The sequence below is a fragment of the Panthera leo genome, chromosome B1, assembly GCF_018350215.1.
Source record: "Panthera leo isolate Ple1 chromosome B1, P.leo_Ple1_pat1.1, whole genome shotgun sequence".
Lineage (NCBI taxonomy): Eukaryota > Metazoa > Chordata > Mammalia > Carnivora > Felidae > Panthera > Panthera leo.
The window spans coordinates 160425222-160451938 of record NC_056682.1 but is presented as its reverse complement, the minus strand read 5'-3'; the positions used below and the strand labels follow the sequence as shown (position 1 = coordinate 160451938).

General features: G+C 36.1%; 1 protein-coding gene across 2 annotated transcripts in view; it reads right to left on the bottom strand.

The window, feature by feature from the left end:
• Positions 1–266: 266 nt before the first annotated feature.
• The window catches only part of NMU (neuromedin U), a 41328-nt gene continuing 14877 nt past the window's right edge, over positions 267–26717 (bottom strand). For both annotated transcript variants that reach the window (XM_042936357.1, XM_042936356.1), the window contains 8 exons: positions 16978–17025; positions 13250–13309; positions 11728–11757; positions 11590–11640; positions 9932–10006; positions 5819–5872; positions 4469–4508; positions 267–403 (listed from right to left, as the gene is read on the bottom strand). In XM_042936357.1, coding sequence (XP_042792291.1) covers positions 4473–4508; positions 5819–5872; positions 9932–10006; positions 11590–11640; positions 11728–11757; positions 13250–13309; positions 16978–17025 — 354 coding nt within the window. In that variant the 3' untranslated portion in view covers positions 267–403; positions 4469–4472. The remainder of the gene's footprint in view (positions 404–4468; positions 4509–5818; positions 5873–9931; positions 10007–11589; positions 11641–11727; positions 11758–13249; positions 13310–16977; positions 17026–26717) is intronic.

Below are 26717 nucleotides of genomic sequence, written 5' to 3'. Positions count from 1 at the left end.
AATATATGCTGTATTCTTACAATAAAGTGAACTACAGAAAAGAAAGTGTTATTAACAAAATAATAAGAGAAAATACATTTACATTACTGTACTGTATTTTTTGAAAAAGTCCTTGTATAAGTGGACCTTGCAATTCAAACCCATGTTGTTCAAGGGTCAACTGTACTGTCAAAAGCTGCAGGGATCTAAGGAACATCATTATGTACAGCTTTATTATCTAAGAAAAAAATATTTTAAGGTTTTTAAAATTTTTGACAAATTAAACATTTTATAATCTCAACCAACTTTTATTGAATATGTTTACAACACAGGGATTGTCAAATACAGTAAGTTTAGCAAGGATTGTTTTTGAGAAGAAAACAAAATGTCAACATTTTGCTGCTTCTGTGGAAAATTGTTGGTCCTGTATAAAAACAAAAATTAAGTTTAGAGTCAAGTATAAATGAGTCTGTGAAGGAGGTAGGCAATGTTAGCAAACAGACATTTCTATAAATATTTCTTCATGTATGATAAAATTGACATCAGGGCCATTTCTCAGCTATTCTTCAGTCTGTATAGTTTTAGTTATTAATCTCTCTCTGATAGAACACTCGTTCTATGTGTATTTCCCAAAACTTTATACAGTATTTAACTATATAAAAGTGGTTTCCTAAAGCTCATTGATGCCAGTAAGATCTAAGAATAAAATATTTTAAAATTTGCACAGTTATTCCTCATTTATTTATTTCCTTTTGTATGTGCAATTAAATCAAATTCCATTTTATGTCTAACCATTTTTTAAAATGTCTAACCATTTTCTAAGTAAATAGAAGTCATCAAGACAGAGAAAGATCTCATATAATCAGATGAAAAAAAACAAAAAATGATTATTGAGCTGTTTATGACACAATATAACGAAATCTTAAGTTAGTCTGTGTAAACCCTAATCTTGAAAACAATCCAAATAAAGCAATTTTTGTCAAATTCAGAGAGAATTTTTAACTAAATTAACCAAATCATAGATTAATCTCCATTTCACATTTGTGAAGACTCTACCACTTGGTTTGGTGTTACAATCACAGACATTTTTTTCAATTAGTATTAAACTATTTTTTGTCCACATTTTATAAATATCTCTATCTTTGTAATATTATAAAGCATAGCTTCTTTTCCATTGACCCTTTGGTCTTAGCTCCTTAAAAAAATAAAAAATTAAGAATATATTTGCTCAGGGGCACCTGGGTGGCTCAGTCGGTTAAGCATCTGACTTCAGCTTAGGTCATGATCTTATAGTTCTGAGTTCGAGCCCCATGTCAGGTTCTGTGCTGACAGCTCACAGCCTGGAGCCTGCTTCGGATTCTGTGTCTTCCTTTCTCTCTCTGCCCCTCCCCTGCTCACACAAATACTCTCTCTCTCTCTCTCTCTCTCTCTCTTTCTCTCTCTCTCTCAAAAATAAACCTTAAAAATTTTTTTTAAAAGAATATATTTGTTCATATTTCTGATGTGAATATAACAGGCCTTTGCTAAAATAGGAATTAATGCCAAATATAGTCCAAAAATTTAAGTTCCTAATTTTGCCCCATGAGCACATTAAAATTTTCTTCACTTTTTCAATATTTGTCTCTTTTATTTCTTTCTTGTCTACTGAATTGGCTAATGCATAAGAACTACATTAAATAAGAGGTAACAGAGCATCCCTGTTTTGTCCCTGACATTTCAACAGAAATTCTTCAAAGTGTTTTACTATTAAGACTGCTACTGACTTTGAGACCATTATATAAATAACGTTAATAAAGATTCATCTCTTTCTAGAAGATGTTCTTTTAAAACATCAGAAATTGGGAACGCCTGAATGGCTCAGTTGGTTGAGCGTCTGACTCTTGATTTTGGCTCAGGTTATGATCCCAGGGTTGTGGGATTGGGCTCCATGCTAAGCGTGAAGCCTGCTTAAGATTCTGTCTCTCTCTCTCTCTCTCTCTCTCTCTGTCCTCTCCCAGCTTGTGCACGAGCTCTCTCTCTCCATCTCTCTAAAGTTAAAAAAAAAATGGACAAAAATAAAATAAAACATCAGAAATTGATGTGGAATTTTGAGATGATTAAATAATTTTTCTTCTAATGGTGAACATATTGTAAAAGAATTCCTGATGTTGAACCATCCTGAGTTGTTGGAACAAACTTCACTTTTTTGGAGTTATATAATTTTTAAAATATACAGCTGAATGCAATTTACTAGTATTTCTTTAACATTTTTGCATTGATATTTATAAATAGAATTGACCTATAGTTTCTTTTTATATACTACTTTTATAAGGTTTTGGTATTAGTATTTGCTGGCTTCATAAAAAATATTTTGAGATTTTCTTCCATCGCTGAGCTGTAAAAGTTCAAAATCCATTGGTCTAGTACTTTTGAGCAGGGAGTTTCTAGATAACGTTTTCAATTTTTTCCAATGGCCATTAGTCTGTTCAGATTTTTTTTCTTTCTTCTGAAGACAATTTTGGTAGTATCTACCAAACGATCCTCCATTTTATTCAGGTTTTCAAATGGGTAGGCACAAGATTTACAAAATACTCTCTTATGGTTTCCATTTCCTCTATATCTGTTTTAATGTCCTTACTTTCATTTGTATTTTTGCATGTTTATGGTTTCTCCTTTTTTTTCTTGATTAGGGTGGGCCAGTTAGGCTAGTTTATTTTATTTTATTTTTTGCAAATAATCAGATTTTGCTTTACCAATTATTCTGTTTTACTATTTTATAATTTATTAATTTCATTTTTCATTTTATAATTTTCTTCCTTTTGTTCTCCTGAGGTTCACCTTGTTGTTGTTTTTTAACTTTTTAAAGTAAATCCTTAATTCACTCATTCTTTCTTGCTTGACAGTATTTAAAGCCTTGTATTTTCTACTGAATATGGCTTTGGCAGAGCCCCATAAGTTTTAACATGCAGTATTTTTATTATCTCTTTATTTTCTAGATATTGTAAATTTTTTGGTATTATCTTCATTAGTTAGAAATAGTACATTTTGATTTTTGTTTTCATGAGAAAGTATTAAGAAATTTAATATTCTTAAGCTAACTATGTATTTAAGGGTTGAGATGGTGATATGAAAAATATATTTGCAAAAACATGCTAAGCACAAAATCTGCATTTAAGATTATATAAAGTTAATAGAATATACTTTTATTTGCATGGTGTAAATTTATCAACCTGCATTGGGTTTAATTTCAAAATTCACAGCCTAATAAGATACTAGGATTAACAAATTTATTAAATATGTAGGGCTATCCATGTTGGAGATGTCTACTATCTCCAACATTGATGTGGAAAACTGAGTCCCAAAGTAGAAGTCATGCTCTCATGTCTTCCCACGTTTTCTTAGTTCTCTAGAAATGGTAAATTACAGCTTTTATAAAGAATCTTTGAATACAGGTCACTTGGAAGACAGAAATGCATTCAGTCTGTAAGTTCTGGCCCATTATGGTGGACACTGATCATCACAATAAGAGACAACCTCTGACATATTACTTGCCCAATAAATGATGATAAGGTCAATGTCTCTGAAACAGTGAGGACTATTGTAGTATAGTCTTCATATGAAAATGTTGGGGTTCAGGGGGGAATGATCAGGAAAAAAATTCTTGAGGCATCTTTTGTGCAAAAAATGGGGTTTCATTCAAACACCGACAGGACCCGTGAGCAGAAAAGGCTGCATTGCAGATGTGAGGAGTGGCTGATTATATACTTTCAAATTGGGAGGGGGCTAGGGGTAGTGTAAGTCTCTAAGGAATTTGGAAGCAAGATTTCCAGGACCTTGAGGGGCTAGCTGTTGTTAGGAAAAGGTCATTTATTACTGTCTAGTAAAACCTTAATCATGAGACCCTTCAGATGTATATCAGGGGGCCATATGCTTGGAGTATGGTCGCTAACATATATGTCTGGAGGGGGTAGAGATGAAGAAAATTTCTAAAGGAATTTTTTTATGTTAAAGGAGACTTACAGGATCCTAGAAGTGAGGTTAATGTTAAGCTAAGATTCTCTTTTGCCTTTAGCAAAGTATTGACATTGAGGCAGTTGAGTTCCTAGAAGAAGGTCACTCTGCCTGTCTCAAGGACTTGTCAGTGGGCTGTAAGTTGTAAGGAAATTTAACTTTTTCTTTTGCCTTTGTTCCCCACATCAGTCTGAGGAACACATGGCAGCACATCTGTCCCTCAAATACGGACATTTTCCATCATATAAAGCCCCCACGGCCCCTATAATGGTATGTGCATTATTAATATTAATATTATTAATGTTTATGTGCACACACAATCAAGTAATAGAAATATACTGAGCAAAGCTTAATTTGTGAATATCTGAAAATGACAGAAATTTTCAAACTGGGTTGAATTGTGAAGCACATACCATTTTTTTTTATTTTATCTTTTTTTTTTTCAATATATGAAATTTATTGTCAGATTGGTTTCCATACAACACCCAGAAGCACATACCATTTTAAATGTAACCTTCTGACCTTCTTCCATTGCGTGGCTAGAAAATAATAAATTAGAAATAAATCAGTAAACTAAGGAATGAAGTTAATTTTCATACAAAGCAACCTAATGATTTCGACGGGTATTATTATTTCTTCTTTTATCTAGTTTGCTCATCTTTCCATCCGTTCTCCACTTCATTGTTAGAGTTAGTTTCCAAAATGCAAATCTTACCATATAGCTCTTCTTAACTTAATAATAAAGTTGAAATTCCTTAGTTAATTATTTCACTAGTTAATTCATGTTGATTCTTCAAATTCAGCTTTTAAAACCTTCTCTGTACCTCCTCCACTCTCTGACCTGGGTTAAGTGCATTTCTTTTAGAAACCACAGCCCTGTGGGCACCTGTGGGCTCAGTAGGTTAAGCATCCAACTCTTGATGTTGGCTCAGGTCATGATCTCAAGGCATGGTTAATGAGTTTGAACCCTGAGCCGGTCTCTACACTGACAGCACAGAGCCTTCTTGGGATTGTCTCTCCCTTTCTCTGTCTCTGGCTCTGTCTCTCTCTCTCTCTCTCAAAACAAATTAATTGATTAAAAAAGAAAAGAAAAGAAAAGAAAAGAAAAGGATATGAAGGAAAAGAAAAAGAACCCACAGCCCCTGAATTGAAGGTGCATTTAACATAGTAATTTGTATTTGTTTATTTATCAGTTTCCTGTATTAAGCTGTAAACTCTTAGAGCATAAGAATGGAATCCTATCTATCTGCATACTTCTAACCTTTGGAACATTGCCCAGCACCCAGTAGAAATTCAAAAAATAGTTGCTAAATAAATGAATAAAAAAAATCTCTGGTAATGTAGTAAGGATACAAACATTTTTTTGGCAAGTGTAACTACTTAGAAAGAAACTCACATTTCACAGACAATTTGGACATACAAAACACTAAATGCAATTACAAAGTTTTTCTACTTATAACCTCTAGTATAGTTGATTGTTTTACTTTTAAAAACATGAAAACAGTCATAATTCTTCCAGTATCTCCTGAATCAAATATTTAGTAAATATTTCTTTGGAACTTAAGGAATAATGCATCTTTAAGATACTCATTTTCTGCACACGAAATTTTAGAACTAAACTGTTTAATGGGTGAAATTTGGGGTATTTACAAACATGTAGAGTGGATTAAAGAAAAGATCAGAGGTACCATAACATTAAAACAATACGGTGGTGGAAGAAGTTAACCTCAGACTATAATACCTGATGTCAGACATCTATAAACAAACTTCAACTTAGTGTAAATAAATGCACAGGGTATTTTTCAATTTTAATATTGAATGATTTTTTTTAAATACAGTATTTGCATACCCTGAATAAAAACTGTCTCCGAACTTGGCTTGCAATAGGACCTTGGAATTCTTCCTGGAAGAGAAAATGAGGGCATTACAAATCAACTAACAGTAAAAATAAGTGAAAATTCTTCTTGAGAGTATAGTGAAGCTCAAAGGTATTTTCAGGTATCATAATTAAACAAAGAGGGAATCAAGGGCTTGAGTACATAATTCATACCAATAAGTAATCTTTGTATGTATACCTGAAGAATTTTCAACTAGCAAAATCGCCAGGATGTTATATTTTAAAATAATTTCCTAGGGGTGGCTGGCTCAATTGATAGAACGTGCCACTCTTGATCTCAGGGTCATGAGTTTGAGCCCCATGTTGGGAATAGAGTTTACTTTAAAAAATTTTTTTTAAAAACTAATAAAATAATTTCCTTATCAACATAACAGCTTCTAGGAAGTTCATCAGTTGTATGTATATTCATCGGTAAGTAGAATGAGAAATGACAGTTCATAGATAATTAACTATATCTAATTTTGTTTGAATGAAATATTTCCTTTAAAATACATACTGTATGTGCTAACACTTGAATAGGGAAAATATAAAATGGAATTGTATCAGAGCTAAAATACACTATATTTCTATAAGGAATTGAAATTAAAATTGAGGGACAACTTTGGTAAACCATATTTATTCAATGAGACTTGAGTAGAGATTTTCCCAATATAACATATTCACAGATATTATAATGAAAAAAATACCAAATGGAAACAAACAAATTATTCAAAATGGGTATATTTTGAAGTACTTCTTTTCTTAAAACACTTCATTTTTAGGGGCAGCCGACTTCAGCTCCGGTCATGATCTCCTGTTTCACAAGTTCGAGCTCCGCATCCGGCTCTGTGCTGACAGCTCAGAGCCTGGAGCCTGCTTCAGATTCTATGTCTCCCTCTCTCTCTGTCCCTCCCCCGCTCAAGCTCTGTCTCTCTCTCTGTCTCAAAAATAAATAAACATTAAAAAAATTTTTTTAATTGCATTGTAAACAATGGCAAAAATATTTAATATTTTATGGTTTTCATAAAATTGGTTATTATAGCTTCCTATTTTCAACAATTTATTATAAAAGTGTCAGGATGGCAATCACTATGAAATCTGTCATCAAGACCTTTTAAAATTATTCTGTAATATAAGTATAATCATATATTTAAATTCTAAGAAACAGCCCTGACATCTGTTAATATTCTGAAATCCCTTATTGATTTGGGGTACCTGGATGGCTCAGTCAGAAGAGAATGTGACCCTTGATCTTGGGGTCATGAGTTCGAGCCCTACGCTGGGTGTAGAGATTATTCAAATAAATCAATAAACTTAAAAGAAAATAAAAATAAATTCTGCAATACTTGCTTTACAACAAATAGATCTTAAATTCTCAATATTTTGTATCTAATTCTCATCCTGACTATAAACTCTCCAAATTACTTAATATTTAAAATATACTTATAGAGGAGCACCTGGGTGGCTCAGTCGGTTAAGCCACCGACTTTAGCTCAGGTCATGAACTTGTAGTTCGTGAGTTTGAGCCCCCATCAGGCTCTGTGCTACAGCTCAAAGCTTGGAGCCTGCTTCCCAATTCTGTGTCTCCCTCTCTCTGCCCCTTCCCCTCTTGTGCGTTCTCTCTCTCTCTCTCTCTCTCTCTCTCAGAAATACTAAATGAAGAAACTTTATTTTTTAAATGTTCACATAGAAACTATATATTTATATGTTTATATAAGAAAAGTTATATATATTAAAAATATATATATTTATATATTCTATATAAGACATATTATATTTCATACAAGATTCTATACAGATATATATATATCTATATATATATTTATATATTCTACATATTAGAAATATATATATATATTATATAAGAAAAAAAAAGGCAGGGAAAAATGTAACTTAAATAGTGGCAAAATTTAAAATCTTCAAGCCCAAACACACAGGTCTTTTTAGTCTTATTATTTAGAGATAGAACTGCATATAAAAGAATTTGGGAAGTAGGAATAAAAAAGATGTAGGTTTGGAAGTGAGGATGTCTAGCAAAGAACATTTAAGAAAAGTGTTTGAATACACTAAGATCTGAAAACTCCTTTTCTTTAAGAACACAAAACATTTCACTACCAAAAATCTGTTTTAAAATTAGGTGATATAGGCCCAGAAAGCTGACACCCTACTGTAATTTTTTTTTCTATTCATGTCTTACACTCTTTTCTTTCATCGGTTCCTGTGAAACTTGGCTTGTTGCAAAATACTTTCAGGAGTGATTTGTCCAACAGGATATTCTGCTAAGTTAAGAGGTCACTTATGCAGCTAGTTTTCTGGAAACAGAGTCTCACTCAACGTGGAACATCCAGACAAAGTAACTAATTGGCCACAGTACTGAGTGTTTAGCTTTGGTAAACAATGACACTGAAGCGATATAGTAAACTAATCATTTGCTGGTGTATTTTAAGAAACTGGATCTTTAAATTGGAATCTTACACTATTCATAAGTCAAGCAAAGTCTTCAGAAAGTAAAAGTTAATTCAAAAAAGCATGTATTATTTCTAGAAAGTTTGTTGACAACATTTTTTTTTTTCATACTGGAAATCCCAAAATTTTAAGAGGCTGGAGTTCCTCTGACATTTCTTATTCAAATTGGCAACAGCATTGTCTTCCTTGATGGAAGCTTAGTTTAAGAATGTGAAGATTTAGGAGGGAAGTAGTGACCATAAAAATAAATTTTGAGGAATTTCTTTGCCTAAACCATATGCATTTTTAAAAGTATTTGAAGACTTTTGGTAGGATTTTAAGAATAAAATTAACATGATACTTAAATTAAGGGAAAACCTAACAATAAAATAATAGAAGTATCTGGGGTGCCTGGCTGGCCCTGTCAAAAGAGCATTTTGATTGTTGATTGTGGGGTTGCAAGTTTGAGCCCCATGTTGGGTGTGGACATTACTTAAAAATAAGGTCTTTTATTTTTCTAATAATTTTTTTAATGTTTATTTATTTTTGAGAGACACAGAGAGAGAGAGAGGGAGGGACAAAGAGAGAGGGAGACAGAGGATCCAAAGCAGGCTCAGCGCTGACAGTAAGAGCCAGACGCGGGTCTCAAATTCACAAACCACAAGATCATGGCCTAAGCTGAAGTCAGACATTTAACCGACTGAGCCACCCAGGCGCCCCTAAAATAAAATCTTAAAAAAAAAAACCAGAAGTATCCAAGATTAGACAATAAAAAGAACAGCATAATGAAAAAAAATATTTGCCTAGACCAGGAGTCAGAAAGTTCTGCTGTAATCTCTAAACTCACTTACTAGCGTCGTCTTGGGAAAGATCTTTATTCTGAGTTGTTTCCCCTTTAGTAAACTGGGGACAAGAGTTGTGTATTAACAGAGTTGCGAAAAGAATAAACTGAGGTAATATAAGACTTAAAACTGTAATGCATCACAAAAAAGTAAGGCATCACTTAAAATAATACCTAGAAACTTTTATCATCGAGAGAGTTAGGATTCCTTTTCAATGACAATAAAAATGCCACAATTTCTAGTTAAAAATGTGTTAAAAGTCAGTTGCATTCATCTTAAACATAGATACTGGATTTGGGCCATATTTTTAATTTGAAAAACCAAAGTGCCTGCATTTAATTTCTGATATATTTACTTCACGAGCCTTACTCTTCCTAACATTTTAAGACTTGGGTAGAAAGCTTACTGTCCTAGCCAGTTGCCAACCGCACACGGAGGGCAATGAATTGTCCTTCATCTTTTCTCCTATTTCCTACCTAGCGACTAGGCATGCTGCTGTGTCCTCCCTTCAACCAAGAATAGGTCTCCTCCCTGGGAGGGTCACAGCCCCGGAAGGGAATCTAACCCCAGTTTTCCTCATTGGCCCCCAGCTTGAACCCAAAGGGACATAACATGGGGAGGGGGAACAGTTCTCTTCTTCCTGAGTGAAAACGGTTCTGCCAACAGACGCTCTTCCACAGGCCAACTGGGTGTTTATGTTGGGCTTAGCCTGAAAAGGAGGACCTTACAAACCACCACGACTGGGAATTACTGGTCCCACAAAGAGCGGCAAGGCAAGCATGCGGTCTGTGTTACGTACGTCCAGTCTGAATCTCTTCGTTCTTCTCTCATGCAGGTGAGGAACAAGCTGCAGTAACGGATGCACGACAGACGACTGAGAGACACGAACACACACACATAATGAGCACAAAAGCTTCTCAGCATTGAGCATAAAGACGGTTTCCTACTTGTTTGGTTTTGGTTTTGCTTTTACCCACTGTACTTGCTCCAGACCAAAAAAGAACGAGAAAGGTGTTAGGTAATACAGCCCTTGGAGAGCACTTCAAAGAACCTGGAGAGTAAGCTAAGACACTGAATGAAATATGGTAGCTCTATGCTACGTTGAAGAACACTGTTCTTAGGGCGTCAGCTCCATCACCAGCTGCCAGCAAGGAGACCATCCTGAGAACCTGCAATTCTCAGAGTCTGCCTGCTTCCAGACTTCACGCAAAAATGATTTGGACGGAGGAAACCTACTCTGTGAGAATCAGTTTTCCACTATGAAAATGTACATCTGGAAGATTCTCCTGTACACACATCTGGTCATCTCCTTTACAAAATATATATTTTGTTTAAAAGTGAACATACGGAACAAGACAACAGGGGACACAAAAGGTGACAAATGTGTCATCGAGAGTGAGAAACGTGACTAAGATACATTTTCTCAAAATGTAAAGATGCCAAGTGGAAGAAAATGAAAGTACATCCGAGACATGTAGTTACCTGTAACAGTTTCATTTTAAGGGCATGGCTTGAATTGAACCTTCTCACAAATATTAAATTCATTTTTCAAATGGATTACTTTAAACCCTATATAATGGTTATTTGTTAATCAATTCAATCTGTATTTGGCCTAAAGCCAGTATAACCTAACTTTCAACTCCTCATACATAAGAATATTCCATATGCTATTTAAAACTGAGTTTATATTACAGTTATCTTTCCACAGCTCCTCATTCCCTAAATTGGTCCATGATAGTGAGTCACAATCACAGAAGGAATACTATAGTCAAACAATTATTATTAAGCACTCTAGATTAAAACACCAGAATAGCATTTTTAAAATCCATTCATATAAAAAGAAAAGCTACTACTAAAACTGCACAATTTAGAAGTAAACTGAATTCAAGTTACTGGTATCCAGCTAATCTTAGTAAATTCTCACATTAAAAGCCTAGTTACAAATAAGGAGACCTGAGGAATAGAAGTGGATATTTCTAGTTATATTTAATGACATTTTCGGCAATCATCTTCTAAAATAATTCTTAAAATGACTTTGAATAAATCTGTTTTATCCTTGCACTAATTGATACCTAAAGCAATATGTTTTTCTTAATCATTTGCACTTTTTTTTTTTTTTTTTTTTTTGCCTCTAGAATGTAGATTTCATGACAGGAGGGGATTCTTTTTTAATTTTCTATTGTATTCACTGCTATATTTCTAGTACCTAGAGTTGTGCTTGGCACATAATAGATACTCAGTAAATAATTATTTAATGAATGAATAAATACATTTAAAACACATGTAGTTAAGATATAAAATAAATTAATGTGTAATAAATATTAAATTCCATTTGTTTATCCACATATAAAATTCTAAAGTAAAAAACATGAATTTTGATCTAGCTTATTAGATAAACTGTAAAAACAGATTAAAAAATACTAATGATTACTAATATGAAGTAATTCTACAACTTACCACAACATTTGAATTGCCCAACTTCCGTGTCTTCGAATAATGAAATAAGAACTGTTAAAAAAAAGTAGTGAGATTTACTATAGACGGTTACTGGTTTCTTTTATTTTTTGGTGTATATATTTATGGAAATCACCTTACCCTTTTGGCATTATCTTTTTCATCTGTTTCCTGTTGAGAAAAGAGAGAAATAAATATCATTCTATTATATGTAACATATTATACAATTATACATAAAATACTATATTATTATATTACACTACACTATAGTATATTATAGTATACTATAATATATGTAGTATAAAATTTGTAACATTATAAAATTATATCACATAATTTTTAAAAATATGTGACACGCTATATATAAACTATAATACTGAAATTGGTTAAGCATATATTGCTCTAAAAATAAATGGGAAATTAATTAGATATTGTTTACAAATAAAGGTGTGAACAAAGTTCTCTACTACAGCATTATTCATAAGACTAAAAAACCAGAAACATCCTAATAGTTCAACAATGGTGAAACGGAAAATTATGGTATGATCAATCTCATGATAGAGTACTCAGAGAAAAAGACTCTAAGGAGTCATATCAAAATACAATACTTGTAATAAGATTATGAGTTATTTTTGGGTTTTTTTCCATAAACTTTTCTATAGTCCTCTCTCCCTTCAAAAATCTATTTTTTTAAGAATGAGTCATATTCCTTTTTGTTGTTCCTTTTTGTTCTCATTTGCTTTTAATACGAAAAGAAACTCATGGATAAACACCATTGTCACTTCTTTTATCCTAATCAGGAAGAAAAGTCAATGAAATGTTTTGGGAAATAACACCACTAAAAACACCAAAATATATATCTATATACACACACATATATATACGTGTGTGTGTGTATATATATATATATATATATATATATATATATACAGGAAACATTTATGCTTTCAAAATAACAAGGTTTCTTTGAATTATTGTATGTGAAAGGTATATAAGTAAGAATGTACCAATGATCATAGTTAAATTAGGATTGCTAATGAAAAATCTAATTCTAGACCTGCCTCTCTTATCCTTATAAAGTAGTTTTAAAATAAATTCATCTATAATATATAGAATATAATCTGAAGTATGGTATACTTAAGCTATTTTTCAAGTTCCCAGCTCTCCTCGTTTCAGACCAAAAAGTTCTTCTAGATGAATCAAATAATTTTAATAAGAAACCAAGACATCACAGTAAGAATATAATTTTCAAACTGATACTGTCTATATATATAAATTCTTAATGTCCTTCTCTCTAGCAAAGTACAATGCCCTGACCTCCAAGCTGAGATACATCTGCTCTCCCATTCTAGTATGAGAAAAGGAGTCAAAATGACCCCAAATTTCTTTCATGAGAACTAGAGCACATCTTATGAGAGGGCTATATGATTTTCCAATTAGATGATTGTAAACCCCATTAATGTGAACACTAAATTCTCAGACACCTGAGAAACTTAAGTTTTTGTTTCTTATCCAAAACCAACTCATGACCTTCTTGGCTCTTCATGAAATGTTTCCTAAATCGGGTATATTTTCTTCCAGAAGGAATACCAAGGTATCACTGAGCAATTCTTTTTTTTTTTTTTTTTTTTTGCCTACAACTAAAACACTATTCCAACCTTACCTGGGGCTTTGGTAGAGTCCTCCTAATTGTGATGCAAAGCTCCTCCAGTGCATTGGATGCCTAATGGAAATGAAGATATATAGGCCAACCTTGTGCTTTAACAATATTTGCATAGAATATATAACTGTAGAATATTAGGAGTGCAAGGACATTCCAAACACCCAGAATAGATTCCTTCTCGTGTCCCATCAAAACTCTGTAGAAATCCCTTGGTTTCTTTCGTGACAAAAACTTGGCTCCTACAAGTAAAACCTTCCTTCTAACCAGGGGTGGGGGGGGGGGGGGGAATGTTATGTACTGGATATATGCACTGATTAAGGCTTCCACGGTGGTCCAGATACATAGTTCTCTCATACTTTCTAAGAGTCCGTGAAATTGTATGACTGAGAGAAACTAGAACAGTGCCAAAAGAGGGATTATTCCTCCCAGCTTGTAGCAAAGTTTGAATCTACATGCCAAAGCTGTGAGCTTCACTGAATATTACTCATTAGTGGCTAATTTGAAAATCCTGCAAGTGCTTGCAAACAATGGGAGTTGGAGGGAAAGAAGCCGCACATGGTGCACCTCATCGGAGTTACCACCCTTCCAGGCTGCTGACTGCACACCCCAGGATCAGGTTTTTCAAAGCATCTGAGCACAGAAGTAGGGCAGGGCTCCCTGTGGTTAGGAGCCGGCTGGGTGTGGTGAGGACTAACACAAATGGACAAGCAGGGGCGAAACCTGCTTTGCACAGAATTTAGCACACTAGAACCATGAACAATTGATTACTTAATAAATGCATGTTAGAAGTAACAAGGAGCTGGAACAGTGTTGGGGGGAGCAATTTAATTCGTAGTTAAAAACGTGGGCTGTGGAGTTGAGCAGCCTGTCACTGCTCAAAGGCAGTGCAAGTTCCATTTCTACTCATTAGCTGTGTCACCTTGGGCTGGTTACCTAACCTCTCTAAACTTCAGTATCTTCAGCTATAAATCGGGGATGACAACATCAAGCAGAGAGTTCTTGGAAGGATTAAATGTAGGTAGAGCTCTTAGCACAGTGCCAGGTACATAGCAATTAGTTAACAATAATAGCATTAAAGAATGTGTGGCCTGTAAAGCTGGATTTACAACTGAAGTTACTCTTCATGTAGGAGATACGTCAGAAAGGATTATTTGGGGTCACCCATATTCTCACCCTTTGAACAACAGTGCATGTTTAACATGGTGGGCTGAAGTTAGGGATACAGATGGAGTCATGGATCAGCTTCTCTGAACATCCTCCCCAGCACATCAGAGGCCTGCTTTGTTCTCTTCCATTTGCTTGTCTGCCATGCAGATTGTTGGGATGTTTACTAATAATATGAAATGGCTCCTATTTCTGTAGTGCTTCACTAGCTTACAAAACACTTTCATACACCTAATTCACATTTTGTCCTTAAAATGCATCTGTGTGTTATGAAGGACAGGAATCGTTCTTCTCGTATGTAAAGGAAGTGAGGTTCTAAGAGACTATCATTTCCTCGATACCACACGTGGCTAATGGTTGGTCGAGTGTGGCCTGGGAGCTGGGTCGTCGGACCTGCAAGTATTCCCGTGTTTCACTGGCAATGACTGTGAAGCCTGTGACTGGGGAGTTGGATGAGAGAAAGAGTACGAACACTGATACACTCTTTCCCACATTTTCCCTTCAGCGTTGGGTACATAGGTCACCCCATAAAAAATACGGAAACAGATTCCTGAAACTTCCTTTTATGGCCCATTTAGAAATGCTATAAAATACAAAACAATAAAAAAATATATATCTGGTGGTGTCATGTGTCTCTTAACACACAAAAGAATAAAGGCAGCGTCTCCCAAGAACACAGCTTTGAAGCCGGATGAGGCTTCGCAACAAGACCAAAGTTTGACGGGAAAAGTTTTAAAACAAACTGTATTTTTTCCAGCCACCCTTCTCATGAAACCATTATTCCTGGAGCTACAACTATTCTTTAAGAGTTTTTCTTACACTAAATTTTTAATACTTTATTTTTTATTTGTGAACCTTTATTTTCCATTTGGTAAAAATGTTTTGAAGCACTGTTCAGAAAATCATATAAATAATAAAATTATAACTAATGTGAAAAGAAGTGATTTTTAAATTTTTTTTTAGTTTATTTATTTTGAGAGAGAGAGAGAGACAAGAGAGAGCAGGAGCGGGGGAGGGGTAGAGGGGCAGAGAGAGAGGGAGAGAGAGAATCCCAAGCAGTTCCACACTGTCAGCAGAGTCTGATGTGGGGCTCAATCCCACAAACCATGAGATCATGACCTGAGCCGAAACCAAGAGCCAGACGTTTAACTGACCGGGTACCCCGAAAAGTAGTGATTTTTAAAAAATTGTATTAGTGAATGTAAACGATGTCATAGTAAATTGACCAAGCTCTCTTCAAAAGGTACACAGTCTCCAAATCCAGTAGAAGTTTCATTTAGCTTCATGGTGTCTAGATGAGTGAGAGCTTTTAATTCATCCTTTTAGTACTGCAGAAATAGAAATGATTCTGAGGGTGTTCTTGAATTTTAAATACAATGCAAAAGCTTACATGCTAATTAACACCCATCATATGTTATATGTCCATCAGTGCTTCTCCTATAATTTGAATTATCTGTAAATGTCATCTCTTGTGATCCTGGTCTTGCTTTTTCATCTAATGCCACTAACTCCCTGCAAGTGACCCTCTGCAAACTGAGAAATGGATTGAGGAAGGAGAAATACAGCATTTCTCTACCTGGGCCGTGATGACATTCTGGAAGGACAAAGCATGGCACCTTAGCCAGACCATGTTGGTGTTATGCCCCAGGCACATTGCTGATTGTTCTGAAAGAGGATGAGCCAAGAGCCTCTCCTGAGCCCTCCTCTCCATCCAGGAAACTGTTGACACTGATGAAGAGAGAGCCAACACTGAGGCTAACTCTGCTACACCTGTGCTGGAAGCAGAGCTGCAGACAGAACAGCAGTGTCCAGTCCAGTGGATGCTGTGTAAGGAGGACACGCTTATTTTCAACTCCTCACGCTTCGCGTGCAGGAGCTAGACTAGATCTCCTCACTCCCCAACCCTCTCTGAACTCTTTGCTGTGGGAAGGGGACAGAGTTACCTGAGAGGTGACTGAGTGGAGCAAACTGGGCACATTCAGCCCTCTCCTCTTAAAGAGCCAGCTGTCTGGCCAGCTGTTTTGGTCGAGTCTCTGCCCGGTGCCAGAAAACCTGACTGGTGGGGAGGCCTCAGGTCACTGTCTAACCCCAGTTTAATTCTGGGAATTAAATTCTGGAGTTAAAGTCTGGGAATTCTTAGCAAACACTCTGGGCATCAGATCTGAGGCCACATTCACAAATTGACTATTTTGAACTCCCCAAGTCTGACTTCACGTTCCTCTCTGCCTGGGTTTCAAACTCAACTGAGGGACAGTTGGGATATGAGCCTCCAAATGCAACCAGAGGCACATTATTTTTAATCTAACACAGAATTTGATTTTGAAATTAGCATTTTGATTTCCAAAATATGTGCATATTATCTGCAAATCTATTTTACTTAGAGACAAATGCCCCAGCATGACCTTACAACATAAACTCATAGAACTGATTATTGCCTGCGGATAATGTAATAATTTCTAAAGTGTTGACATGTTTAATAAGTCCATAAAGTAATGACGGGCCCAAAGGGAGAAATGGAGTGACAACTGCTTATGTTACTATAAAACATCTTCAATTGGAATTACCTGAGGCTGAGAATCAAGGGACAGGAAAGACGAACAGGCATCATCTATCTGTAGAAAATAAAAAATGCCAGTTACATCTTGGAAATAGACAGAAAAGAGCAGAAAATGGGAAGTAGATTTTACAAAGTCAAGTTACCTAGGTACCATTAATTTAAGTTCTGAGACAGTTCAGGACTGTGGATTTGGGCAGGAAGAGCCTCTTAAACTTTCTAAGGAAGTCCTGGAATTGGGATCTCCCCAAGATTTACCTCCAGCCACAGGGCTAAATGGTCCCCAAGGACAGTTGATAGGGATCGCCAGAGAGTATACAGATGCTTCAAATACTGAGAGAAACACACTTTGGGTATTCAGCCTGAGAAACACGAGTGATGAAGAAAGAATGGCCTCAAAATTAAGGAGCACCCTGTTATCATGTGGTTCTTTATCACGTAAGTCTAATCACATCATCTAAATTAACATGATAATAGAAGTGCTAAATGAAAAGTAGCTTGATACATAGCACCCAGAAAAAACTCTTACACAACAGCAATCTACTAGTTCTCTACCAAGAAGCCAGCATCAGGAAAGGATTCTATTTGCAATCAAGGTTTATTGGGGAATCAGTAAAGGTTTCACCACATTCTTTACATCTGTAAGGTGTCTCTCCAGTACAGACTGTCTTATGTCTATTTAGAATTGACGACTGACTGAAGACTTTTCCAGATTCATTACATCTATATGGGTTTTTCCAACATGGATTCTCTGATGTTCAGCAAGATTGGGGGACTCATTAAAAGCTTTCCCACATTCATTACATTTATAAGGATTATCTCCAATATGGATACTCTCATGTATGATAAGGTCTGAGCTTTCAGAAAAGATCTCCTCGCACTTATTACATTTATCATGGTTCTCTGGAAAGTGACTCCTCAGGTGTTTATTAACATTATTTGAGCCTTGGGGTCCCTGGGTGACTCAGTCTGTTAAGCATCTGACTCTTGATTTCAGCTCAGGTCATGATCCCAGGGTTGTGGGATCGAGCCTCGCATTAGGCTCAGTGCAGAGCCTGCTTGGGAATTCTCTCTCCCCACCCCCCGCCCTGCCCCCCCTCCATCTGTCCCTCCCCCTCATGCACGCTCTCTCTCTCTCTCTCTCTCTCAAAAAGAAAATAGATTTTGGAAACCCTTTAACCAGTGCTCAAACCTTATTTAATACTACGGAATTCATACTAGAGAGAAACCTTACAAATGTAAAGAATGTGGTAAAACCTTTAAGGACTTTTCAACCCTTACTCACCATTTCAGAGTTCACACTGAGGAGAAATCTTACAAATATAAAGAATGTGGCAAGTCTTTAGCTGGAATTCACAACTTATTCACCATCATAGATACCATACAGGAGAGAAACCATAAAATGTAAAGAAAATGACAAAGCCTTTAACTGGAATTTAGTCATTATTCGGTATCCCCAAAGGCACACTAGATTCAAACCCTGGAAATGTGATGAAAGGGGAAAGACCTTTGTTGTAAATACACAGCTTAGAAAACACCAGAGTGCATAAAGGAATATAACTTTAGAGATATAAAAATTTAGAAAAGTATTTAGTTGAACATCAAATATCAATAAATGTCACGATTGACAGTAGAAAGCAGTAAGTCAGTGACTCCTTTCAGACATTACTTTAAGCCAGAGTATGAGAAGGAATATAAGTTAAATGCTTAGATACTGTATTTGCTAGCATGCTTCAAAAGATAAAGGGGATGGATTTTTGGACAGGTATAATTAATTACAACATGCTTTTTTATATTGACCTTATTTGACATTTGTAACTAGCAAATTTTAATGTATTTCTACTCTCAAATCACTTCATTGAAATACCTGTTTTCCCTAGTGGGTGTGGGAAATCATGTGATGATTGTTGCTGCATGAAAGATAATGTGACACTCTTCTTCATGTGGTGGGATTCATGCATATCTGTTTTTCCTTTGAAGATTAATGACAATATAATATATATGAGGAAAATCTAAATGGAGATACTGTTTGTAGTTGACTTCTAGCATTGATGGAAGTTACCATGAAATGGATGTTCCACACAATCATCTGTGTTTTGTATAACTAAGGGACATTTTGAATTTTATAAATAAAATCTGATATCAAATGGTCTTTATGAAAAAAAGAGGTGGCAATACAATAAAATACTGCTGTATTTTTGTAATAGTAATAGTTAGAAGTAGAGAATATTAGTTGTTGTGGTCGCAATAAAGAAATCTTTACAGATTAAAAAAAAGGTTTATTGAACTACAGTTGACAGTTGTTCTCAGCCTTTATCTCTTTTTCTAAGAGAAAAACTGAAAGACTTTAAACTGTACTATAAGAGCTTTATATTAATCACTAAACTAACTGTGCTGCAAAAGTTAAACACTAAGCTGGATGTCTGGAGTAGTTTATGGCATTTATTTCTTTGCTGGCCTTTTAAAATGGGACTGGAAAAAAACAGTACTGATTTGTGTCTGTCTGGGATGATTTAGGTTGAGTCCTATTTATGGTCAACATCTCAGAATTCTTTGCTGATCAGTTTAATTTAATTTCCATCATTATACTATACTGAAGGGGGAATAATCATACTCTTTGGTCATAATTCCTCATGCTCCTTACTGCTTCCAAGTGAACATGTACTTAAATATATGATTCTCTAATTTAGAGAATAACAAAGGCATACGATATCATATAAGAGCAAAGGCTTAATGTCTCTCTCCTTTTATCCTCACAGAGCCTGCTATCTTCTCTAGATGTCACAAATATTTAGGAAATTGTTCTATTCCAGTCATTCCTTGTGCCCACCCACCTCCTCCCTCTTCCATGCCATACAAATCCGGAATCATGATTACAAACACACACACACAGTGATAAACTTCTTGAGGGCGGAGGTTATGCTATATCTAACTTGCCCAGAATAAGTGTTTGATAAATATTCTTTAATTAAATTGCATTGAACCTATAGAAAGAAAACAAAATAAAAAGAGAAGTCAACTGAGGAGAAAGGCAAAAAGGGGAAAGGCAAAAAGATCCCTTTTTTAAAGCTTTGAATTGTGACCAATGCTTTAATATATCGCTTCCAAATGTTACTTAGTTTGCTAAGTTTGCTTAGTTACTTAGAGGGTAGGAGGAACGGGTTCCTCCAGTAACATTTTTGTGATACTTAGCTGCAGATATCACATGCTCAAAGGCAAAGCTGTCCACCCGCAGACCAGGCTGCTGCGTGGGTGAGGTGCCCGCGTCCCAAAACAGCAAACTCTTGAACCTAAGGGCTAATGAATCAGTGCATCAATGTTGTTTGCATAAAAATATCCGAATAAGAAAAAGAAAACACCAATTAATCAAATTGGGAGATAATTGCAAAGCTTTTCAATCTTTGTTCTCTTTTCTTTAAAAGGCACAGCAACATTGCTCACCCACTTTCCATTTGGATAAGCATTTATTCATTTTACTCAGCTTGTGGCCCTAATGGTTTTAAGTGCCACTAATTGCTTTTGAGAACTCTGCAAAATCCATTGATGAATCTGTTTGAAAATGGCTAGGTCTCTGTAAATGGTTTGAAAAGGATGTGTTTCTAGTGTCTGAAGAGCTCAGTAATTTTTAAAACCTCCAGAAGAAAAGTACAAGTTTTAGCATCTTAATTTCTTTAAATATCTTTTTCTATAAAAGAATCTATAGTGCTTTTACAACTCTATTTGAGGTTTCCCCCAGCTTTCTCATCTAAAATATTTTTTCAAAGATTTTCCACAGAAATATAGATAATTCCAAGCTAAAATAAATGTTTCTGTATTATACATTAATGTCTGTTGTCAAAATTATTCTTCATCTTGTTTATATGCCTCTAGCATGTATTTTGATACACTAAGGCAGAGAACATTATAATTGACTTTATGAATTTTTATGCTATTAGAGATTACTTAGTACTTGGCACTTACTATCCATCTTATCTCTTCCTTTATGTATTTTGTTAGTGGTGGCTTAGGTGAACAGAATATTCTCCTCAGCTCTTAGTTCACAATCATCATTGAACCTGCTTTATTTATTTATTTATTTATTTATTCTTTTATATTTCAATTTCCTACTCCTATTTCATCCACTCGTGGGCAACTCTTCTTATGTATTTGATGTGTATCCTTCATTTGTTTATGTTCTTGAAAAATCTGTATTACTATTTGGTGTGCATGTATGGTGTTTCCTTATTTTTTCCATTTAACACTATACTTTGAGATCTATCCATGTTACTGGGGACATCTAGTATGTTGCTCCTAGCTGCTGTAGAATACTCTACAATGTGCATCTACACATGCATCTACAACACGCTTATTGCCTATCCCGCTCCCCAGTGATAGACAGCTGGGTTTCCTCCAATTCTATTCAAGCAAAGCTGTAATCAACCTCCTTGTATTTATCCTCCACTTATGAATCTACTGAAGTTATCTTTGGGCTATCTACCCAGGAGAGGGAATGCTAGATCATGGGGATATCTACGTTGCTTTCCAGATGTCTCCACCAATTGATACTCTCACCAATAATGCATGAGGTTTGTACAACCCACATCCTTGCTAACACTTGCCATTATCTAGATTTCAATTTTTTTTGCCAATCTAAATGGGTAGAGAGTAACACTTTGTTGTTGTCTTGATTTTCATTTCATTGTTACTAGTGAATCTGAGCATCTCTTTACATGGTTATTGGCCTTTTAGGTTTCTTCTTTGTAAATTGTCTGTTCTATCCTTTGACAACTTTTACCTTAGACCCTTATCTTTATCCAATTGGTTTGATAGAGTTTCTTAGATAGTCTAGAAATTAATCCTTTGTCAGTTTTAGACATAGCCAACATCATTCAAAGGTTCTTCCTTTTTAAATGTAGTCCTTTTGAAAGAAATCTTTACTATCATATTTTTGGCCTTATGATTTATATTGGAAATTTTGTGGGTTTTTTTTAAAGTTTATTTATTTATTTGAGAGAGAAAGAGACAGTGTAAATGGGGGAAGTGCAGAGAGAGAATCTCAAGCAGGCTCTACACTGTTAATGCAAATCTGTGAGATCATGACCTAAGCCAAAACTAAGAGCTGAATGCTTAACCAACTGAGCCACCCAGGTGCCCCTGAAATTTTGTTTTAGAAGGCATTCCTGGCTCCTAGTTCACAAAGATATTTTCCTAATAGAAAAGATAGATTCTATTAACTCTATAATTTTACACTTTATATTTAGATCTTTAATCCACTTGGAGCCCACCTCTTAGGTGTTTTTTAATTGATGAATAATTGACATAAAATATTATATTAGTTTCAGGTGCACAACACAGTGGTTTGATATTTATATACATTACAAAATGTATATCATTACATTTATATACAGTACAATGGGGTGTTAGTTTTATTTTTCTCCATACAGCAAGCAAGCTTCTCAACCTCCATTTGCCAAATAATCTGTCCTTTTCCCTGTGAATTTTAATGTTACTTTTATTGAGAGTTATTTATGTGTATGTGCATTTCTGTCTTAGTTTGGCTTTTCCTGGAAACAGACCTTGAGATAGGGATGTGGATACAAGTAGGTTATTTGGGAGATGACCCAAAAAACACTCATAGAAGAGTGGAGGAGACAAACAGGGAAGAGAAGGAATTTGATAAAGTGTATGTCATCAAGCAGATTACCACCATGGGTAACTGGAATCAGTCTATCTAGGGAATTCTGGGAACCAATGCAGAACAGACCTCAGAGTATCCCAACTGAGGGATTGATCCAGCAGCTAAGGTATTGATCCACCAATTCCCTTGGGTCACCAACTGAGGGGTATTCTCAGTGGTGGGTGCATTTACTCCCAGGCACTTCTGGTCTGCCCTGAGCACAGTCCAACGATACTCAACATGGGGTTTGAACTCATGACCCCGAGATCAAGAGTCACATGCTCTACCGCCTGACCCAGGCACCCCCAAATTTTGACTTATAATATTTTTATGTCATTTAATTCTAACCATCTTGGAATTTCCTCTTTAGCCTAGGGTTATTTACCAAAATGCTACTTATTTTCAAAACAGATGGGATATTGAAGTTATACTTTTGTTGTTAATTTTTCTTTTTTTTTTTAATTTTTAAAGTTTATTTATTTATTTTTGAGACAGAGAGAGAGAGAGAGCGCATGGGGAGAGGGGCAGAGACAGAGGGAGAGAAGAATCCCAAGCAGGCTCCCTGCTGTCAGCACAGAGCCCCACAAGGGGCTCAATCCCATGAGCCATGATACCATGACCCAAGCAGAGACTAAGAGTCAGATGCTAAACCTGTGGTAGAGTCCGCTCCTTAAGGAAAAAACAAAAAACAAAAAACAAAACCCTCAAGGCAACCTGGCTATAAGCATACGTGACAACATCCCTCACGACCTTGTAACATGAGACCACTTAACCAGACTGCATGTTTGTGTGTTACCATATATGGGAGACAAAGAAGTAAAAAATATTTCAAAAACTACACCACGTGGCATTTGGGGCTCAGTTCTTTGCATATGAACCCAACTGAGTGGTGCCGGCAGGAATAAAGTTGTTTCCTGGAAAGAAAAACCTGGGTGTCACAACTCTCTGTGTGAGAATCCTGCTACATTACTTGGGGGCTTGCGTCTAGGATTCAGAGATAGTGCATTTCCACCTCCTTTGCCACCGGGGATGTGAACCTGGAGGCACCGGGAAAAGCAGCCTCTCCTGATGCCAGTGGACCGCTTGATTGGAAGGAGATTAGCCCTCCTGGTGTGCCAGGGCAAGGACCCCATGTGTGCCAACAGAACCTGTGAGGCCCAGGAACCAGCTCGGGGAGCGCCCGTCAGACTGGTAAGAACCTGGGGTTTATTTTGGCAGACCTGTCCCTAAGAAGCAGAAGGGGAGCCTGATCACCTCCCAGAGTTGCCCTAGTAGTTCCGCAAGGGAAGAGGAATGAAGCTGCAACTCTAAGGCGTTGGGCGCTGGGCGGCAGGTTGGAGTCACCATGTGACTATGTATGGGGACTTGTGTCTCCTTCGTTTCCTGGGTCAATGACTATGATAATTAGAGCCAACAGTCTCTGGTTAGTCTACCTTAGAATATTCCCAGGCAGCTGCCAAAACTCCTTTGTTTTGGGGAAATCCCTTGCCTTCTCCGTACTGACATTGACTGACTAATTCCACTGGTGGAAAACAAAACAAAAGAAACCTGGAGACTGCTCCTCTGTCTGAGCTGACAAGACTTAGAATTAGGAAATCTCTTTCTCTGCCTTCTGCTGGCACCTCTCCTCTTCAGCCTTCCCTTTCCCCCTCCTTTTCTGCACCACCTGGGAGGTGGCCTGCATCACTGGCTCCTCAATGCCTCACCATCAGCTCCTCCTCCCACCCTTGAGGCTCGAGGAGTGAAGACCACTGATGTCAGATTTCCCCACCAAAGGTCCGGGTAAAAGTTAACACTGGGGAACAAATTGTCTTACATGGACCCAAATGAAATGTATTCAGTGTTTAAGCTAATTTAAGTTTGTTGGTTTGAGATAGACAATGTTTATCAACATTAAAAAACAAACTTTTATTCTACCTAGATTTGCTGCAGATCAAATATGCTCATGTTATATCTGTTCCAATTTGTTAACAAAAGGATGACTTAAAGTGATGGTTAATTTTGTCAGTCTCAAAGTTTTCATGGGTAATTGTTAAGATAGCTTTCAAAGTCTTCTGGTAATCTAGAATGTTAAAGTTTTGCTTGCATGATAAATTGAGATTGAATTCATTGGATATATAACGAGATAAGAAGCTAAAGCACTAACTACTAGATGCAGGTCTGTGCTTTTGACTTGTTGCAAAAAAAAGCGAAGGATATTTGGAACTGTAGAAAAACATGTTTTGTGCTTAATGGATTCATAAATTTGCCATTTAAAAAGTTCTGATGTAACATAGAGTTCACAATTGGTTACTACTTACTTTTCACTAGAGACTAAGGTTTCTAAGCGTTAAAATTCTGCTAAATGTAGTTAAAACTAATAACAATATGAAAAGCAACTCTGTATGTAGAAAAGTAAAAGATATGAAAGAAAGATATAAGAAATGGAAATATATTTTTGTTGAAGGTAAAAGAAAGTAAGTTTGTCCTAAATGAGCCTGGTTATTTGGAGAGAAATGGCTTGGGACAAAATCTAAATGCAAAGAAAAGTTGTAGAAGGTTTGTGAAGGAAAATCTTTAAAAAGAAATTTTACATATGGTCAGGACAGACTAAGGTTAAAATAAATGGATTTTAAAAGCACCCAGGGTTAAGATTAAAATTCCTCCTCCTTTGATCCAAAGGCTGGGAAAATGATGGCAATACTCTTGGTGTCAGTCTCCAAATCTTCCCCATTTGTGTTGTTCCTGTTTAGCAGAGGAATGGAAGTCTATGCCATATGAAGAATGGATGATATCTGAAGGGCTTTTACTAAGATACATGAGAGCCATTTTACTAAACTTAGCCCACTGTTTGCCAAAAATGGATATCCACATGGCTGAAACATATTTATGTGGGCATTGATGAAAAAGGCAGGGGAATTGACCTTGACCTTGGCCCTTTAACCCCTCCCTCAATGGCCAATGATCAATATGTAAGTTACTGTTGGGCCAAAACAAAATTAGTGCATCCTATGACAACCAGTAAAGTTTTGCTTGGTCACCGTCCATACCCCCAAGGTCCTACAGATGGGAAATGGAGGGGTAAGGAAAAAAAAAAAAAAGTAAAGACCAGGTCCGCTCTCAGGGGTAGAGTCAAGCCTGGGTAAAAATGACTACTCCCAGCACCTCAGCGAGACTGACAGGGCTTTTGGCTGTCAGTCGCATAGCCAACCAAAATGCAGAGCCAGGAAATGAGGTTTCTCCTGGCTAGCTATAGGAAATTGAGATAAGGGACAACTTTCTTCCTTTTTCCTATAGATGGGTAATTCCCCTACCAAGGCCATTACACCTTTGGAATGCATTATGATTCATTTTCTTTTGCCCAAAGGCTTGGCCCCAGTGCAAACTGGAAGAGGGAACCTGGCCTCCAGAGGGAAATATCAGTGACAATACTACCCTACAAGTGGACTTGTTTTGCAAATGTGAAAGGAAATGGGGCAAATTCCCCCATGTTCATTGTTTTTGGGCCTTAAGAAAAAAAATCAAGATATATGTAAACAATGTAAGGTAGATCTTAATTTAATGGCAGCCCTTTCTAAAGTCCAGCAATCAGGAGAGGAAACAATTAAGGGCCCTTTACCTGTATCCAAAACAGACCTAGAGAAGGAGGAAGGGAAGTCTCCTACCTCAACCTCCTCCTCCTAGGGTCCTCAATCTATATATTAAAAAAAAAAAACAACCAAAAAACAATTCTGCTCCCTGCTACCCACCTTATCCAGGCCCTCCCTGTAATGTATCAGGCATGTTTCCCTTACAAGAAGCTAGGATACCAGAAGGAAAAAACTTTTACAAAGTGTAAGACAGATAAAAGGAGATGTAGATAAATTTTCTGATCAGATAAGTATATAAAGGCTTTGCAGAATATTACATATGTTTTTGAGTTGACCTAGAAAGATATAATGCTTTTGTTAAATCAGACTCTTAATGAGACAGATGGTTTTTTTAAAAATGTAAGGAAATCTAAGATTTAGCCCTTAAACTATCCTAACTTAGCCACTATTTTACAAACACAAAATGAGAGCCCAATGGGCTTCCTGGAGATGTTGAGGGGGGCTCTCATTAAATATATGGCTATC